This window comes from Ailuropoda melanoleuca, chromosome 5 (genome assembly GCF_002007445.2).
Source record: "Ailuropoda melanoleuca isolate Jingjing chromosome 5, ASM200744v2, whole genome shotgun sequence".
NCBI lineage: Eukaryota > Metazoa > Chordata > Mammalia > Carnivora > Ursidae > Ailuropoda > Ailuropoda melanoleuca.
The window spans coordinates 57,213,765-57,233,814 of record NC_048222.1 but is presented as its reverse complement, the minus strand read 5'-3'; the positions used below and the strand labels follow the sequence as shown (position 1 = coordinate 57,233,814).

The window sequence follows — 20,050 nt, the reverse complement described above, 5'->3', positions numbered from 1 at the left end:
CACAGCGGCTGCCAGTTGTGTGTTCTTTTGTTTCGCTTCTTGAAAACAAAAATAGTTCCAGCCTTATCTCTTTTTTCTCATTTTGAGGAAATGATTGAAACTTCAACTTCATTAATTAAAAACAAATCATTCCACCCGAGTTTCCTCCATTTCCTCTCTGCAGTAGGCAGAATAATGGCCTCCCCAAGATGTCCACGTCCTCATCCTCAGAGCCTAGAAATATGCTACTGTGGTGACATCTGTTCAGGTGCCAATGGTCCTCTTTCTCTGAGAAAGGACCCACGACCTACGCACATGGGCCCTTAGCTGCCATGTTATTCTATGTGACTGCTCCCTTGCCACAGTTGATGGAACTCAGGGTGAACTCCGCACAAGCTTGGGAAAACTGATTGATTCCCCAGGAGCATGGGCTTGTTCTTAATAAGTGGGAGAAAGAATAAGGTGCACAGTTGGGACCTAAGAGGTGGCCATCTTTGAGTACCTGCATGCCAAAGCAAAGAAAGCCATGTTACAAAAAGAGAGAAGGATGGAGGCTTTACTCCCCAAGTTCCCACTTGTTTCCCAATTTCTGGTCCCATCTATGGTTCTGCTGTCCTTGTGGTTCCCTGGGGGTATAACTGGTGTATTTTACATAAATTCTCATTTTTGTTTAAATCAGTTTGAAATGGGTTTATGTCTTTAACAACAAGTAGAATATATGTTAAACAAATATGCACAGAAAACAGTAGCAAAAGCTTTCAGAATGTTAATGATGGTGAGAAATTGTACATAACTTTTATTTTCTTCTTTATACTTTTCCATACTTACAGTTTTCTAAAGGGAGTAATATCATTTCCATAATAAAAAAATAACATGCATTATAAAAAGAAAAAGAAAACAATAACCTTAATCGCCAAATCACATGAAATTACTGTTCTTGACACTTCTCTTAGTTTCCTATTCAGCAATATGTTCCATTGAGGTCATCAGAATTAAATCTAGAATTCCTAGGTGAACCTAAATAAACAAAGTACTGGGTTTCCCCTTTCCAAGCAAAGTGACCAGTGGGATGGGCCCAGAGCCACAGTGCCTGTCTCTCTTACCGACTTGGCATAAGGTGCACGGGCTCCCCCAGGCAGCACCGAGGGAGGAACAGCACTGGGACTTCAAGGTGGCTCCATTGATGTTGATCTCACACCGCCCATCGATGACTGTCTGCCAGCAAGTGCCCTTGATGGTTTCTGCAGGGAGGTGGGAGATGATGTTTAATGGATACTTAATAGAATCTGTATCAAAAATTCAAACATGCGTTGGAATTACAGCAAGAATTATCACGTGAAACATGTGATAATGGTCATTTACAATTTTGTTCATCCATACTTAAACTATTTTGCAATAAACTCTTTTGCATTAAAAGTGGACATTAAACACAGTACTGATCAGCAGGATAAATACCTATGCAGATGGTTTTTGTTGGATCCAGAGTACTTTCAGAAGAACACTCACAAATAAAAGAACCCGGGCTGTTCTTGCAGACTCCATTAATGCAAGGACTCGATTCACATTCATCAATGTCTAAAACAAAAGCAGGTCCATGTTACTGCTAAAAAACTAGCCTTGGGCATGAAAGAATATTTAAACTTTGGCCTCAATTTCTACCACATATTCTTTATTAGATAGTAGAGCTGGCCTAGATGATTTTTTTCTGGACTAGATGGAATGTCAAAAATAATAATTGAGCATATCTCTAGAGCACAGAATCTAACATATGGCTGAATTTTTTTTATTCAGAAAATCTGGAGCAAACATTAAATGTGATCTCCAAATTACTTACTATGTGATATTTTCTTCATCTTTTAAATGATGGCAAATAAAATGCCAACTGTAGGTAAGTACCATCAGTAGCTTTCAAAGCGCATGCAAGAGTCATTTAGGACCACAGAATCTCAATTACAATGACATAATTGTCTAAAATAGGTAACTCTAACTTACTGTCACAGTTTTTCAGTAGTTTTCAGTTACCAAAAGACATTAAAGTACACAATATGAGAAGAAAACCACAGTTTACCTTCACAGGTTTTTAAGTCAGGTTTGTAGATAAATCCCTTGGGGCAGGTACAGACAAAACTCCCCGGAGTATTTCTACATTGTCCATTGTCACAAAGTAGACTGTTCAATATACATTCATTAATATCTGGAAAACCGACAAACATGAACTTTTAGGGGAGCTCATTCCTTGCATGCAATTTCTCTGCTTTTTCAGGTTAAGTTTTTAAGGTCACATGGCATGATTAACTCAAGCAAACAGGCAAAACTCCTCTACCATTGGTTTTTGCCTAACTTACGTAACTTGAGGAAAATAGAGGTTTCATCTGATTATTTTTACTAGGTGTCTACAAAGTCTAAAGTCACCAGATACTGTGCAATTCACTTTCTTTAACAAGAAGAAACCTGGATTTTCTGGAAATCATTAATCTTCATAGAACTGTTCCTTGTGCCAGAATTAAAAGAACTAATCCTATTGATTTAAGGAACTAAATAAATATTTAGAAAGTATGGCCCATCTTTGATATGTGTTAGTTCCAGGATAGATGTTTCTTCTTTAGAATAACGGAAATGGCCTCTGGTTTGTGTTTTAGAGTAGGAAGCAATCTGTAGAATTCATAATTCTCATGAGAATTTCAGACTTGAGATTCAGAGAGCTCGGAAAAACTCCTTACTCTCAGGTGAATAATTGGTCTGTCTGGTGCAAAATGTAAGTTTTGATATGTGTTACTTAGGTAATTCAGGAAGCGTGGAACTCCAACAGCTTATTATATGCAGTTGGGCTAAACTAGATCACACAACCCACAGAAGAGGCCATATGTCCACAGGGAATTTTTTACACATCGAGAAATTCTGCTTAGATCATTATTTGACAACCTAGTAGCCCTAAAATAAAGGATACACAAATTCAGCGCTGGACAGCCGCTTAGCTTCACAGTAGTAAATCCACTTAAATTAGCAATATACTTATAAAGTACTTAAAATATGGAAGTTTAATAAAATTACGTTACTGTATGAGCAAACAACATGGTGAGAATTCTGTCAAAATGACATAGGGAATGCTAACACTTCCCAGAAGTGTTAATATTGCAATCCTTAAGCTTTGATGATGTCAGAAGGATATGAAACCTTAAAGTGAGGAATTGCTGATTAAGATAAAAAATAGCCACGTCCTAACCCTATGGCAGTGGTGGATCTTTGATTCCTCACTTTATATCTCTAAACATAATCTGGAGTATGAACATACTTTTGACCTGATGATAATCGGTTCGACTTTGGAGTACATACTAGTGCATTGAAGGAAGAGTCCCTATTGCCTCCCAAACTCTCTCTTTTGCTTCAAATGGGGTGATTTTTGGATGAAGCTAAAATATCTCTGTGTCCTTCTGGGCCTGTACAGATAAATGATGATTTCTGTCTGCCGAAGAGGAAAGGCTCTTACAGAAAAATGAAATACTAACACTTGTTTTGAGTTTAATCTAGTCTGAAAATACCATGTGCAGTCAAATCATAACCGTACCCCCAAAAAAGAAGCCCTAAAATTAAGGGTGTGAGAGAGGAAGAATTCATTTATCAAAAGTCAGTATGTCACTGCACTATAGAATGGACAGTATGTTTTAGAAAATACTAGTCTAGGTGACTGGAGAAAGGTGGAAAAAAAAAATAATGGTCCCATGTTGACCATTTTATTCCCCACGTTTTTTTTTTAGTTACTGGCTGGTGCTTTCATTAAGGTTTGTTAAAACATCAAATATGGTGTTTGCTTGGGGCACCTGGGTGGCTCAGTTGGTTTAGTGTCTGCCTTTGGCTCAGGTCATGATCCCAGGGTCCTGGGATAGAGCCCTGCATCTTGGTCTTAGGGTTTCCTGCTCAGTGGGGAGCCTGCCACTCCCTCTCCTTCTGCCCCCCACACTCGTGCTTGCTCTCTCTCATGCTCTGTCTCTCTCTCTCAAATAAATAAAATCTTTAAAAAAATATGATGTTTGCTAAACTTAACAGAGAACAATTATTACTGAAAATAAGCTGGGTTTTCTTTGATTAAATCTAATAAGTGGTTGGAAGAAGAGTTGCTTCTCTCGGTAAAAATAGGGACGCCTTTGTAGACACATGAGAACAGCTCACAACCTGTATTTTATACATCTAAGGAGCTTCTTTTTTTTGGAGTGAACATGATATGTGACTACTTATAAACTATCAGGATTCAGGTATGTAAATTTTAGTTAATCAAGATATGTATATCCATGCTGACACCCAAAGTGAAGGCCATGCATTTGCCCAGTCCTTTAGGCTACGTGAAAGCGGTTTCCTCCAAGCAACAAAGAAAGAATGCATGATGCATGAGATGTCTTAGGAACAGGTGAAACTTCTTACCAACACAGTTCTTCCCAGATGAATCCACTTCATATCCTGAATTGCATATGCATTTGTAGGTCCCACGGAGATTTTCACAAATTCCATTTGGACAGATATCTGGATCTAATGCACATTCATTTATATCTGCACCACCAGAAAAAAGTTCAGTATCAATAACATTCTTAAAACAGAGGTCAAAGAACTGTCAAAAAAAATAACATTACAGGAAATGTAACAACTTTAGGACCTGGTAAAAATAAAGTTTCACTTAGATGAGAAAGCTTGATCCCTGTTTCTAACTACAAGATGTTCTGACTCAAATCTTCCTTCCACCAATCCTTGAGAGGAACTTGGCATTTGAGCTGGAACTACAAGATTACCGATCTTTAATCAGGCTGAAGGAGAACCCCTCGCCGCCTTCTGGCTCAAACATCAAGAGGGAAAAGTGGATCACCACAGAGCCCCAGTACCTACAGCTGGTCTCCCTGCCACCAGCCCAACCCTCTTCAATGTACCTTCCACATTGCCATCACACTTAGCTTAAAAACAAGATGACTGTGTCATTCTCATGGTTCAAACTTTCATAAATTCAAAAATATCTTCAAGATTAAATTAAAATATGAACTCTGTTTATTTACTTTGAATTTCTCATTCTTCCATGAACATATAATGCCCTTTTGCTCTGTGTCAGGAATGTCTGGAGCCAGGTCTACTCATTGGTCCAAGGCCCATTCAAACACCACCTGATCTGGAAAAGCCTCTGCTGCTCAGCCTGGATGAGGCTGGGTCCTCCCTCTTCCATGTGCCCAGACTGAAGAGAGCTCTATAGTCAAGGGTGATGCAGAATGACAATCAGCGAACGGCTAGTCTCAAATCTTCTCTAAGTCAGGGTTGACATGTTTGTCCTTCTCCAGGTCCCTATCACAACTTTATTTATTCCCCACTAACTCTTTATTCATTATAAATTTCTTTACTACTCCTCTTTCCCCCAAATATCTCTTCTTCACCTTCATCCATACATAATGATGAAATTAATCATGAGAATGAACTGACAACCAATTTTGTCTACCTTTTTTTCCCCAGAACGGTCCTGAATTGAATCATTTGGTTTTGTATTAATAAAATAATCCCTTCGTCTTTCCTGTCACCTATTTTTACACTTATTCCAATTCTCTCTTTTAACTCTAATTCTTTTATGGTACCAATATTTCTCTAGTTCTAAGCCCTACACTTAAATATTTCATTGTCTTTCAACTCCGTTAATTACTATCACTGCTTGCTGCAAAATATAAGATAGCTCCCTATTGACATCTTATACTGACTGAACACTTGACAGTCAATAAATCATTCAAAATGTGAATGGATAACAATGCAACTGAGCCCGTAACCCTGAATTATACTTGATTGTGGAAGAGCCAAAGGAGGATCAGAGAGCCTCTTCTCATGAATGAGAGATCACAGTCACTGTATCTTATCTGCAGTCCTCCATCGACCACCCTGGGAGAGCACTCACCCCTGCAGTACCAAGCCCCACACCCAAACCCAGCAAACCCAGGACCCAGTGTACCACAGTTGCTCTGCCCCTGATGGCTTCTAGGGGTCCCAGGTACATCATGCAGTGACGGCCAGAGAAGGGGTCAGACCTCCTCAATCTGGTGTAAATGGACCAACTGGGAACCCACAGGAAGGCCCAGCACTGCTGCTTCTGCACATGCTGAAGGAAGTGAATTCCAAACAAGTCCTTACCACTGCCTGCTGACGTCATTCCCGGCCCACTGCTGCAGAGTGCCTGATATTCCGCTGCAACAAATTAACAGATAGTAAATGAGTCCGTTGATTGCAGAGCAGGTCGATCCTGTACTTGGCTTTGCACACATCATTTCCTCCTAAGTGAGTGGAACTGGAATAAAGTGGTAACAGAAAAGGAGGCATCTCCCAAGAGAGTCACTGGTACCCCTGGCTCCCATTTTAAAGGCTCCACATCACCGTGGAGAATGACTTTGAAGGACACAGGCAAGTTATAGCAATTCCTTGTGCAAAGCACTTTCGGAAAAGTTGTTTTTCCTATAATTTGATTTCATTCACCAGGGAACACTTTACACTTACAGTGAAATGTGCCTGTTAAAATGTGGTTTCTTAACTGTTAATAAAACTTTCTCCTACCATCTTGGGAATAATTTTGTTTCTTAGTGTGAACTGGTTTTTTTTTTTTAGTACAATCAATTTTCTCATTTCTCTCTGCAAATTCTCTAGCCTCCACTCAGAAGAAAAACAAAAGTATCTGTACTTGCATTTAAGTGTATATTTAAAGTTCATATTCATCGGGATACTAGATTCATTCTATATGATAAATCCATAGGCAAAGTATTGCCTAATGTTAAAACTGAGATCTTACTAAGAAATTGAGGTATACAGAATACGTTCCCCAATTCTGATGGAATCAGATTTCTATTTCCTAAAACTGATGCAATGTTTCCAACAATATTTAGAAGAACATAAGAGTGAATGATGAAAATGGAGAACTAACGGGAATCATACTTTATCCAAGGAAAACAAACTGAAGTGTCCCTTTAGTTGCCCACAGTTCCCGGCAACCAGAGTCTCATGGTCAAATGCAAATCATTTGTGCTTAAGTGGCAGGGGAACTGGATGTTACAGACGGGCTTTTTTACTGAGGCCAACCCACCTCACTGCGGAAGCAATAGCTCCTATACTCCCGCGTGCTAGAAAGCTGTATTCCTGATGACAGTGGATGCAAAGGAGTTACACAGATTTTAAAAAAAGGAAGGTTGGATCCCTCAGAGCCTCTGCCTTCATGCAAATGTAAATTTGAGAAAAGTGGTGAAATTCCTTAAATTTTAAATCCTGCTAAATGCGACCAAAAAAGGAACAATTGGGAAAGTGGCTGCCATTGTGTGTTTGAAAGCCTGGAACTGGAAACAAAAAGAAATGCATTGTCATTATTCTCTCACATCAGCAATTAATTAAAACACTTTTTGAAATACTGTAAGTAACAAAATAGGAAAAATAATATCATGCCAGTTTTGCAAAAAGCAATTTTATAGTTAGTCCTAAATTAGTTGATGCCTGGCCTAAGGGGAAGCAAATTGTTGTCACTGTTCTTTTCCATTGGGTAGAATCTGGTCCTAGACTATCCTCTGCAATCAGTGAATTCAGGTCAGCATTGGTTTGGAGGCGGATGACAATGCTTATTGGGAGCAAGCCCCTTTCCCTCTGTTAGTTTCCCCTTCTAGAAACTGGAGACGAGGAACCCAACTCACATGACAGTTCTATGCATTTCACAAGAAAATATGGAAAGTGCTCAACACAGCTCCTCGCACAGCTCATGCATTTAATAAATGGTAGGTGCTGCTGAGGTAATTCAGTGTCGTTCCCCAGAGACACTGGGATGGGGACACATGAGAAAATTCCTAATACTTACAATTCTGTGGGCTTACCTGACTGACTCCTGCAAGGAGTAAATATTCAGCAGCCAGGAAGAAATATCTTCAAAGATAGCTCCCTTGGCTTCCTTCCAGAGCACAGGGATGGACTTTAGATGTGATGTGGTTGGAGTTTCTCATGAAATTGACTAAAGAAGGAATCTTCCCAATACTTTCAGTACCTTTAAAGTCTCCCCTCTCCCCTGAAATAAGGGGTACTTTACACTTAGATCCTTCACGAATTGACATTTTCTTCTACCAAACAGGTGGAGAAACCAAACGGAATGAAACCATCCGCATGCGGACCTCTTCTGTGCAAGTGCATTCAAACACAAAATAGAAGCTAGTGGGGCTGGGCTTCAAATTTAACCACCTTAAGCTTTACTGCTTAAAGAAATCTGGTCTCTTTTAGTCACCTTTTTTTATAAGATTACTTCATTTGCTGAGGTATCATCAGAATTCTTTGCAGATGTACTTGGTCCAGAGGAAAAGGTAAAAACAAAGAACTCTATGCACCAAGGGTCCTAGATTCTAAGTTTTGGTTCTTCCACTTACTGAAGATGTAAACAGATCACCTATACTCTTGTGCACCAGTTCACGTGATACTCATCCATCTTGTAAATTCAAAGTATACAGGAAAAGTACTTTGAAAAGTTAAAGTAACATACAAAAAGTATTAATGATATGCAACTATAAAGTTACATGGAGGTATCTTTGCTGGACAGGATTATATTTGATGCTATATAATCGAAATATTATTGTGAGCATGAATTGAAGTGATTGGTAATCATACATAAAATGGTAATTTGTGAAGTAATCAGCCAGAAAAAAGCTTCCTTCTTTAAGCGGCATCCCTCACTTCTTTTAAAGTTTTCCATTTAATTTTCTCTAACTTCTCATATTTTAATTTCCAACTCTCTAATTTTAAATATTATCACTTTCAAATAGCAAATATTTAAAAATTGTGAGTTAATCTTTAATTGATTGTATATAGAGTGGAAATGAACTAACTGGATCTTAGATGTAAATCAACCAATCAGAGCTACATATTTTCAATATTAGATCTAATTCCATTTTAGAACACTGAAGAGAAACTGCCACGTTTCCAAATGTTGACAGTTTATTACTTTAGTTTCAATTAACTATTTTTGCCTTACAAATAGAAATAATTTATAACTGGAGAGGATTACCTAAGATAATTCATTTTGTAGGTGAGAAAACTAAGGATTCCTTTTCCATATTATTCTATTTTACAATTTTTACTCTTGTAAGCCATCTCAAATCCTTTTCAAAGTAGGTGAGCAAAATTCCTAAATTTAAAAAAAACCTACAATGAACTAAACCCCCCAATTAAGTAATTTGTCTGCCTGTGGCCTGGAAGAATTCGGACTCACCAACCAGTTTTCTTTTCATTATGCCATGTCACTTCAAATTGAGAAAAATACTTTTTCCCCAGGGTTGAATAAAATCATTTAGGAGAAGCACACCTAAATCAACATGAGGGATTTGAACAAAATTCACACACAGCTTTTTTGGAAAAAAGTTGGAAATATTCAGGTAATCTGAAAATTATTTACTTTTACACTCTGTAAAATTCTGATTTATAATTGTTCCTGCAAAATGCAAACACGGTGAAACTACTTTAGAAAACAAGGCAAGTTCCGTGAATTCCAAAGGGCACGAGTATTTTAAGGTGGAGGAGTTGGGATGGGGTTCCAAACGTGCTGCCGATTCCCAATGACCATTAGGACTGGGTGAGTAATGTGTGATCAGATCCTGAGTAGCCTGCCAAGACCCCAGGAAGGTGTATGATGTATCTGGAGACTTCCATAAATGCAAAGACTGCAGATGGTGGCTGGAGGCTGACAGTACGAGGGCATTCCCATGACACCACATACCTGAATTCTGTGCAGGACATGGCTGGCAAGGTTCCCCAAACGCATACTCGGTGTTGGCACAACAGCATTCAGATTTAGTCACGGCACCAAACAAGGGTTTGACACACTGGCCTCTCTTGTATCCACCATAGCATGTGCTCCGCATGTGTGTGTCTAAATAGGGAGAAGCATCTGTCATCACACTATCACTTCAAACAGATGAGAACTCCCCAGGTCAAAGTTGAAGCTGGCTTTATTTAATCATCATCCCTGTTCTAACTCACAGAAGATGCCTCTGGTCTTAGATTTCAACAGAAAAAGACAAAACAAAACAAACTACATTTAGCTTCCACGAACTGGAAACCAATTGCCAGACTCTTTCAGTTTTCTAGAGACTACCATGCATTACCCAACTGTGAGATTCTTAAGTGCAGAGATTCTATCTCCTTCATTTGGTCTTTCCCAGACCTATACAGAGCAGGCACTTAATACAAGTTAAACGAATGATGGATGACTGGTGACTCTCACCCTATGATAAATAAGATCTTTCTTAAGAAGTGTGGCCTACCTCAAAATAAACATGCAATTATTGAATCTTTGAATTAGATATACTTTCAAAAAGGAGGAAGTTTCATCTATAAATAGTTCATTATATAAGTCTGTAGACATTGGTCTACTAAGTAGTGTCATCTTTACCACCAGGGAGGGAATATACAGCCATGCCCAATTCAAAGGTTTACTGACTACCTTTCTTAAAAATAATTTGGCTAAAATTAATATGTATTTCACAACAATTTCAAACTTCTTATAAAGCCACATAAAAATATTACATAAAGTCCTTGGTTATCCATATCCTCCTTTGCATTCTATATTTCTTTTTGGACATTTAATTTCCTATATGAAAATTTTCACTATGAGGTAATGAGTGTATATAGGCCAATTTCAAAGACAATTATCAACAAAGGAGAGTTGGAGAAAACTGAGGACATCTACATGATTAGAAAAGAACAGGGGGGAAGGAGAGATGGGAATTCCTCTGGTTTTCATTTATCTCAGCTCATCTTTCTCTTAGATTAATATCCAATTTATGCAAGAAGAGAACTGATACTGTTGGTTTGTTCCCCCACAAATATTCTGTCCTGTCTGTTACAGGAGAGTGTATTTGTTATTGGTGGGATTTATTGGTCGACAGAGGGTAGATTGGAGTCATGGCTTTATCTTACCAACACACACACGTCCATCCAGACCCACGGCCAGTCCAGGAAAGCATTCACATCTGTAGGAGCCATCAGTGTTGACACAGCGCCCATTCATGCAGATTCCAGGTGTTTCACACTCGTTAATATCTGTGGTGGGGAAAAGCACTTATTAACAATGGAGCGACATTTATACGAAACCAAAACATGTTTATAATTCTTTTACAACACTTGAAAATGGGGAAGATGGAAAAGAATAAGCAGCACCAACAATAAAAGCTCATTGAGATTCATTTCATTGTCCTTTGAGAAAAGAGTAACAAAAATTGACATAAACTATGTGAGGTTTTTTTTTTACCACAGAGAAAGCTATTTCAATCATATTCTCCTGAGATCTTTTCATCCAAAAAAGAATCACAAAAGCAAAAACATAATTGGAAGAAGAAGGGAAGTGACAGCTAACAGACAAAGGGTCTTACTGAACATTTCACATGGCAATTCTTACAGGACTGTCAGAAATCTAGCTTGATAATAGACTGTAACTTTGACCTGGGCAGGCAGCCGCTCCATTTGGCATCTAACACTCAGACAGGTGTCCATTCCAATATCACTCATGTCTTAGCTCTCTGAGATGACTAGCATGGCATCAAGAGATATAGAACTAAAACCCTGATGGAACATGATAGGAAAGAAATGGAAAATGAACACAGGAGATTTTGATGACTATTTCTGGCCAAGAACAGCACTGTATGCAAATGGAACCCAGCAAAGAAAAATCTTTATTAAGTATTACAGATATTTTATAGTATCATATGTATATACTTAGGGAGGTCTGGTAAAAGACTTTATTTGGCACATACTAATAATAGCAAAGATTTTTTCCCTTTAATATAGGGAAGTAGAAATGGTACCAAAATTGTGTTTTGGAAAACACAGAACACTTAGAAGCAAGTCATTTTATAACAACCCCTTTTATAATATATAACTAGTGTATGTAACTATTTCCTTTCTTCTGACCTTAAAAAGGCAAATTGAGATTGAAACACCTCTATATTTTATTTAGCTTGTGTGATTTGGCACAAGATCTATTCAGATGGTCCAAAATTCCATATACAGATTGTATTTTAAAACAGCAGTTATATTTAAATACGTGAACTCAAATTGGTTCAGCTATTCAGGTCACCTTTTTGTTCAAGTTGAGATCTACCATAAAACAGTGACAACTATAGCCTGAAAAGTGACGCACAGACTTTTTAATGGGGACAGAGATTTAACATAGATCTAGAGGGCATGATTCAATGTGAGTGGCCCCAACTTTCAGAGAGTGATCAGGGAGGCCATGCTGGTCATCAGATTAGTTAACTGCAGAGATTAAATTATCATTGTTTATTCTAGCTTTGAATAGTCCCATCTTTGTGGTCTCAGAACTAAGTTCTCAGCGCTAAGAGAAAATCTTATCCAATGATGTCAAGAGAAAAGTTACAGAAAAGAAGAAATTCAGCACATAAGAAATTTCTTTTTTCTTTATTCTTAGTCTAATGTGTGTATTTCATCTATTTCACTGGCTGCAGACAGTTGCAAAACCTAGTTTCATCTATGAAGTCATAATGTCTGAATTAATTACATCAGTATTATCTATCTGTCATACTTAATGCTGAAAGAGCGTGACCTGCGTCACCAGCAGCCTATAGGCACTGGAAGTGAATCTCAGCACGCTCTGTGCATAGGCAAGAGGAGTATGTGCTCTTGCAAAAGGTCTGCGCACAAAGGGGCTTTCACATCTCCTTCTGTTATTTTGTTTGGAAGCCTGATTCCAAATATTCCAGCAATCGTTCTCTTCTCCTTTCTTTTTACTTGTGCAGCACTTAATCTGCCCAATTTGGCACTTTGTCATATTCTGTCTCACACTGTAAAATACTTCCACTTGTTAATCTTGTCTTCCAAACAATAAGTTCCTCCCAGCACAGAGCTCAGAAGTACAGAAACTTATTTCCTATTTCAAATTGTAAAAACTCGAACGTTTTCTCTTGCTATGAAGACAGATTAGCACAATATTAAGAGCCGTTGATGTGAAGGTCATGGAGAATGTAGGTAAACAACCAAGGGATAGAAGCTCTTTTAAGCCTAGATAAAATGCGTGTCCTGCCAACAACTTAATACGAGGCTTTCTTCCATAGCACCTTTATCAAAACTGTCTACCAGGGGCACCTGGAGAAGAGGCATCATAGGATTTTATGCTGTTTTTTTTTTTTAGTCCTGAATAGCTTGACACTCTGCACTTCTCCATCTGAAACTATGAGCAGAAGGCTTTGAGTGCTGTATTTTAGCGGATTTCTTGGACCAGTTTTGGATAAAAGGTTCCTTGAGAAGTATGGTTTTAACTTAGATCTTGGACCCAAGGGCAATAATCCCTCATCCCTGACTACATAACGTAAGAGACACAAGCACAAATTTATCTTGATGACTCTTCTTAGAACCCCAATTTTCAAGAGCACAAATAAAAATCTTCATTTCTGTTTCAATACCTGGAGCAATGCGGTTATTTCAAAAGCTACCAAGCTAAACAACGGCTCTTAGTTGGTTTATTTCTTCTGCATAATTCAATTCCCCTTTATGCTTATGTGACCTGGTAATGCCTAAATAAATCGTCCATGAAAAACTTTCTGTTTCTTAAGATATCTGGAGGAAATTATGGAGAAGAGATCACTGAAATAAGCATCTGTCCAGATGAAGATGTAAGAGGTAGCAAATGACAGCCATCCAAAGACCTAACTACCATTATCCCCCAAATACAAGGAAGAGGTAGAATTCAGCTTCTTTAAAAAGATGCTTACATTTGTTGGTGGACCAACTGTTAGTTCAGCTTCTCATTCGCTACATAGCCTTTCAGGTTCCTTTAGAAGACCCCAAACACCCTTTCTGAAATCAGAACAGCCTCTTGAGCATACCCCATAGCTCTCTGGGTGGCTGGACTTAAGAAGGAGGTCCAGTGAGGTTTCCTAAACCGAATTAGGAGGACTTTAAATGGGGAGAATCAATAAGGAAAAGTGGTACCTCTAAGCCATATAGAAAGGAGAAAAGGCAAGGGGAGAATATGACTTTCGAGTTTTATAGCACAAACCTTTGCAATAACGTCCATCTGATGCCAGCTGAAATCCAGGTTTGCAAATACATTTAAAACTGCCATCTTCATTGATACACATTCCATTAAGGCACATGTTCCTTATGCTGCATTCATCCATATCTGAAAAACACAAAAAAGATACATTCTTTTATGACTGGAAGAGTAAGCTTACAGAGGAAGCCAATCTGAATGAATATAATTCTTTGTCTTCACATTTCTTGTTTGTTTTTTTTTGTGATTATAGTCTAAGGCTAATTTTCTTCCAAACTATAGCATACAAGAAGAAGGGTCATATAAAATATGTATTCTTAAGTTCTCAATTTTTGATCTGTGCATGCAAACTCTAGGGCTAAATTTATTTTAGGACATACTGTATATATGCTTTATGTATACATGTATACACATATATGCATGTGTGTATAGAAACGAAATTCATATATAATCATATATATCAAACTTCGTGTGTGTGTGTGTGTGTGTGTGTGTGTGTATGAAATGAAAGCTACCAGGACTTTTTTTTAAAAAACAGCAGTGTACAAACTGAAAAGTGTGTTGAAAGCCTGATAGTTATATTTACTTCACTTATATTACTTCCAATACACTGAAAAATAAAAACAAAAATCAAAACTGAGAAGGATGTAACTTAAAATGTACTTAGGCCACTTCCCAATTCTTCATAAAGTAGAAACCAAAGGACAGCTTGAAGTTTGAAGCAGTTTTAAATAGGGGTAGGAAAAAATGTATTTTTAAAATGCAAGACTGGACTATGGAGTATAGCCATGTTAGCTAACCTTTAGGATTCCTTGATCATAGGGTTATTTCTTTAAATTCATCAATATGTTATTTTATTTAATACTACAGCTATCTTGGGAGGCACTTGCTCTTCTAGACATGGTGTGTTTTCACTTACAGGCTTTAGTCAGACCAATGTAATTTATGATTTTTTTTCTTTTTTTTTAAACAGGAATCTATCCCAACCGAGAATTCTGGCATTAAGTCTTTGAATTGAATCACTGAGATAATATTCTGCCAAAAATGTTTCTAAGAACAATTTTCAAATTCTTTTAATGTATGAATAGATTCTTGGGATCTTTCCCAAAGACGTTGGGAAAGACGATAAGAAGCATTCTTCATTTTTTGCTAAAGGTCTAAGAAGTGGAAACTCATCAATAATGGTCATATTTTCAATTCAGGAAAAAATGGCAGGGGAAAAAGACAAAATGTTTGAAACAGCCCAATTCAAAATGAGGTGATTAATTCAAGAGGCAAGATAGCGGCTTCTCAATAGTCAATGTCTCAAACAAATTTTACATTTCCAGGTACTCAGCAGTATTTTCTTACTAGACAGGCACTTCAAACAGAAGGATTATAAATGTTGAAAGAATATATGGCACATGTCACCTATACTTCAATTAAAAACTTAAAAAAGAAATAAAGGACATTAGGTGTGTCCCATTAAAAAAACAATGCACAAATTCCAATGGCATGAAATTAGGAAGTAATGATCTATGTTATAGAAGTTTCATCATCACCAGGGATTTTTAAAGGACAAACTCTCCTCATATATTTGAAATGTTATTTGACTCACAGAAACGTAATTAAAGATATGAATGTTGTTGAAAAGTATGCTCACATCCCCCATAACAATATGTGAAATATATTTGCTACTTTGACCTTTCACTCCATATTTGGCTTGGTCTTGTTAAAGACTTTTTTTTGTTTTTAAGATTTTATTTATTTATTTATTGTCAGAGAAAGAGAGAGAGAGAGAGAGCACAAACAGGGGGAGTAGCAGGCAGAGGGAGAAGCAGGCTCCCCACTGAGCAAGGAGCCCAATGCAGGACTCGATCCCAGGACCCCGGGACCATAACATGAGCTGAAGGCAGACACTTAACCAACTGAGCCACCCAGGCGTCCCTTGTTAAAGACTTCTGATATTGAAAACATGATGAGGACGGGGATGAATATTATGTTGCTGCCCTGACTACCATCTTGCTACCACTTACCTTCACAGTTCTTCCCATCTCGTGTCACGTGAAAGCCCGCGTTACATACACAGTGGAAACTGCCATCTGTGTTGATGCAACGTCCATTATTGCAGATACGGCCATTCTGTAAACATTCGTCGATGTCTAAAATTGAAGTTAAAACAGAAGAAATAGCTTTACTTGGTGGATTTACAATTATTTTATATCTCCCTCCCTCCATCTCCAAATCCATGATGGTAGTCTCAGGGTTTAATTACTAAATATTCTTCAACATAAACGTGATATCCAGTAACGTGAGATTTTAGAAGACTAACTAGAGTATGCAAGACATATGACAGAAAAAGAATGCCAATATAAGAGCATTTGATCTAACTCTAATTTCTAATAAGACCCCTTAAATCTCAATTGTATACACAAAACAGATTCTTCTTCATTTTCCTAGCTAATTTAATGAGCCGGTATATATCATTATTTATTTTAAACTTCGGCTGGCATCTTTCAACACATGCTCAAAAAGGCAGATCTCATAGCTACATCAGAAAACAAAAATCCTATTAACAAATTTAATTCCATCTGAAAACCAGCAATCACATGAAATGTTTACCTTCCTTATGGCAGTTCTGGTCTAAGTACAGTTTTATTGTTTATATATTCTTACTTTCTTTTATAACTTCATAAGTATTCTATCTACCAAATAAAATATGGGGGCATTTCCCCTTCTTAATGCTGTATTTCATGCCATGCCAAAGTCAACAGCAGAGTTTGATATAGAAGTGTTGACAAAGGACAATAACTCGAATAACCTATATCTGATCTCTCATTTAAAGATCAATGGTTAACTCAAATTGGCCAACATGGTACTCTGGATTATCTGTTCCCCTCTTTCTAGGCTAGATTCCTGGATGGACACCAAGAGGGTGAATACACGCTGCCTGGTCTACATAGCATACGATCTCTGCCAGGGCCTGTTCCCCAGAAGACAGAGACCAGGGAACCGTGGAGTCGTGCCTGGGGGCAGAGCTATCTGTGCAGAGCTGAGGCCACATGTGCCTGAGCAGAAGCCCCCGAAACATGCTCTGGACGACAAGAATGTGCATTCATGGCACATTGGTTACTCTGTCTACCCTGCGTCTGCACGGTGTCTTGTGGTTGACCCTCAGACGCACTTTCTTTCTGGGCAGATCCAGCAGTGGTTTCCACACGAGTCATTGGACTAGCTGAGGCAGTCTGGGCTTTTCTTCTGTCTGATCTTTGTGCCAACAACCTACGCTCTTTTTCTCTCTCATTTATTTCTTAATCCTTGCAAAAATCTGACTTGCTCCACACTCCAAAAAATAGTAAAAGCCACATACTCTTGAGCAGAATTTTTTTTATTTTTTTTTTAATTTTTTTTTAGGATTCTATAATCTTTTGAGGCCCAAGGATAAAATAAACAGTATAAAGAGTTCGGCATTTTCTAACTTCAGAGCACCATCCATCTGCCCACTGCCTGACAAGATAAATTGGAAGCTTGCCATTCAAAGTTCTTTACCGGGTTTCTGTCTGCCTCTTCTGCCCCCTTCTCTTCAGCCTGTCATGTACTTCTCCTCAGCTAAGTACACAGTCTTTCTGTTTTGTGGCCACTTTCATCTTCCCCAAAATGTGAATATGTCATCAACTCCTTATGTTTGAGATAAGCTTAGCACTAGCTCTTAAAGAAGACAGTATTTGAGGCTTTTAGGTAATCCTTAGTCTCCAATAAATTAAGTCGCAGAGTGATAACAACACCACTCATCGATACTGGCTGGCCCTCGCCCCAGCTGAGTTCGTTCAAGAGTCTCTTCTATTTGAGTATTTAATAGTGCAGCATTCTAGGCACTGGTGTCAGGTTATTCTCTACTACTGCAAAATGCCTAATACACCATACGTGCTAAGTACTGCAAACAATAGTTATAATATTAAGAGTGTTCTAAATTCAGTTAAACATTCAACTATCTATATTTATATTCAGTACGTAGGTCATTAATAGTAATACTAGCAGGCTGACATACTGTGCCCCAGTTTCTTCTCCTCAACACTGCCATTCACAGGCAGTGTGCTAAAATATACCAATGGCAAGAAATCTCTAAGCCAGACCACATTCAAAGCCTCTGCAACTAGTCACTGATAAAAATAAAAACTATATGTCTTCAACTCATATGAAGAGCTTTTGCTTAAAAAAGAAAAAAGCAAATAAAATTAACTCCTGTTAATAGCTGACAATTTTTTTTTAAAGTGATAGAAACCTTTTGACAAGGGATGCACTAAAAAAAACATAAAAAAAAAGAAACCTTTTGACATTTCCTTGTATTTAATTTTAACACAGAATTCTCTGGCTTTTATCTGGCTTTACTGGATCAGTGAAATACCTCATTCTGTGCCAGATTTATAGAGACATAGATATTTGAGTTCCCTGAGGGTTAAAAGTACATCTTATTTCTGTCCCAGAAACTCGATATATCAGTCATCTGATAAAAGGCATATAGGATGATGTAATAAACTAATTAATAAACCCGAGGAGAAAATTTTGTGAGCATTTATAGTAGTGCTTCTCAAACCTCAGTGTGCTTATGGATCACTGGGGGGATCTTGGTAAAATACTGACTGCGATTCAGTAGGCCTGAGGTGGGACCTAAGATTCTGCGTTTCCCACCAGCTCCCGGGCAAAGCTGCTGTGACCATTCTTTACACTATAGACCTTTCCACTAAGAAATTAATTCAATACAATTTCACCTGAAACTTTCCTCAGTTTCTGTGTCAGCAAAGGAAAACCCCATTCCCTAGCTCCCAGATTAAAAATTAAGAGCAATAGTGATGACGCAAAAAAGTAGCAAAAATAAGATATTCCCACAGGAACAGGAGCATCCTTTAAAATGATCTGCATGTCCGCCGGCTTTTATGACGCTGTCCTTCAGAGTGACAATATGTGGAATTAAGTGCAAAAAGCAACAAGGGCCTATTAGCCTCTCCTGGTGAGGGTTATTCAAACTCCATTAAATTCCTTCGAAGCAAACCTTTTCCTTAGCATATATTCCCCTTACTTAGCATCTTCCGAGCTAGGATCATACCTCGGCACTCCGTCCGGGTGAGTGTGCTCTGATAGCCTGGTCGGCACTGACAGGTATACGAGCCCTGGTTATTAATACACTCTCCTCCAGCACAAGGGTTTTTCTCACATTCATCAACATCTGCAAAATACAGTATATTTTAGGAAGAAACTAGATAGCAATAACTCATAACTTTAAGATCATTTTATCGGTCTCCTTTACATGTTAAAACACTTTCAAGAAATAAATAGCATAATGAAAAGGATCTTTTCTCTTTCTGCTACAATGTACTGTGTCACCAGCCACTGGAAAACCGGTCTAGCCGTTAAAGTGTATTATTTTCCCCGTGTTATTTCTCAGAGAAAAATGCCAAACATGTAGCAACTTCACACTCCAAGCTAATAAACATTTTCTCTTCCTCGAATCTGGCCTAAGGGATTCAAACAGACTAACATTTCAGAAATGGCTTCTAGGTAGAATTCCGAGTATCTCTTGGAGCTCTCTGTTTCAATAAAAAGGGGGCCTAACCTTGTCTAAGCACCCCCTGCTGAGTTCCACTAAGACCATCAGAACGAGACATGAAACAGTTTTCATTTCAAGAGCTGTTCTCACCTACCACAAAGTCCACCCCAAAACCCTCATCCCCAGATGGGCTCCCATTGGTTTTACAGTTGTTTAGAACTATCAGTCTATTTAACAGCAAACTGGTTTATATTCCCGTTTGTAAAGATGAGGAAACTAAGGCTTTTGGAAGATAACCCACTTATCCAGAGTCACAGGTTTCTTGCTGCAGGTACACTCCCCCACCGTGAGCCGGATGTCCCCTCTTCCAGCCAGCTCCAGATGACCTCTACAGACTGAATGACTCTCTCTCAGCGTGTGCTAGAAGGGGATTCGTACCACCAGGCAACCACACAGTGTGAGAAACTAAGAACTCCTTACTTCTGCCTGATTCATAATTACAGAATTGGATTGTATTA

At 38.2% G+C, this 20,050-nt stretch overlaps 1 protein-coding gene across 2 annotated transcripts in view; it reads right to left on the bottom strand.

Annotated features, from left to right (window-relative positions):
* The window catches only part of FBN1 (fibrillin 1), a 225,443-nt gene that overhangs the window by 80,607 nt on the left and 124,786 nt on the right, over window positions 1-20,050 (bottom strand). For both annotated transcript variants that reach the window (XM_002917548.4, XM_034661014.1), the window contains 10 exons: window positions 19,092-19,211; window positions 16,024-16,149; window positions 14,015-14,137; window positions 10,921-11,043; window positions 9,719-9,871; window positions 6,124-6,177; window positions 4,396-4,521; window positions 2,048-2,173; window positions 1,435-1,554; window positions 1,083-1,220 (listed from right to left, as the gene is read on the bottom strand). In XM_002917548.4, coding sequence (XP_002917594.1) covers window positions 1,083-1,220; window positions 1,435-1,554; window positions 2,048-2,173; window positions 4,396-4,521; window positions 6,124-6,177; window positions 9,719-9,871; window positions 10,921-11,043; window positions 14,015-14,137; window positions 16,024-16,149; window positions 19,092-19,211 — 1,209 coding nt within the window. The remainder of the gene's footprint in view (window positions 1-1,082; window positions 1,221-1,434; window positions 1,555-2,047; window positions 2,174-4,395; window positions 4,522-6,123; window positions 6,178-9,718; window positions 9,872-10,920; window positions 11,044-14,014; window positions 14,138-16,023; window positions 16,150-19,091; window positions 19,212-20,050) is intronic.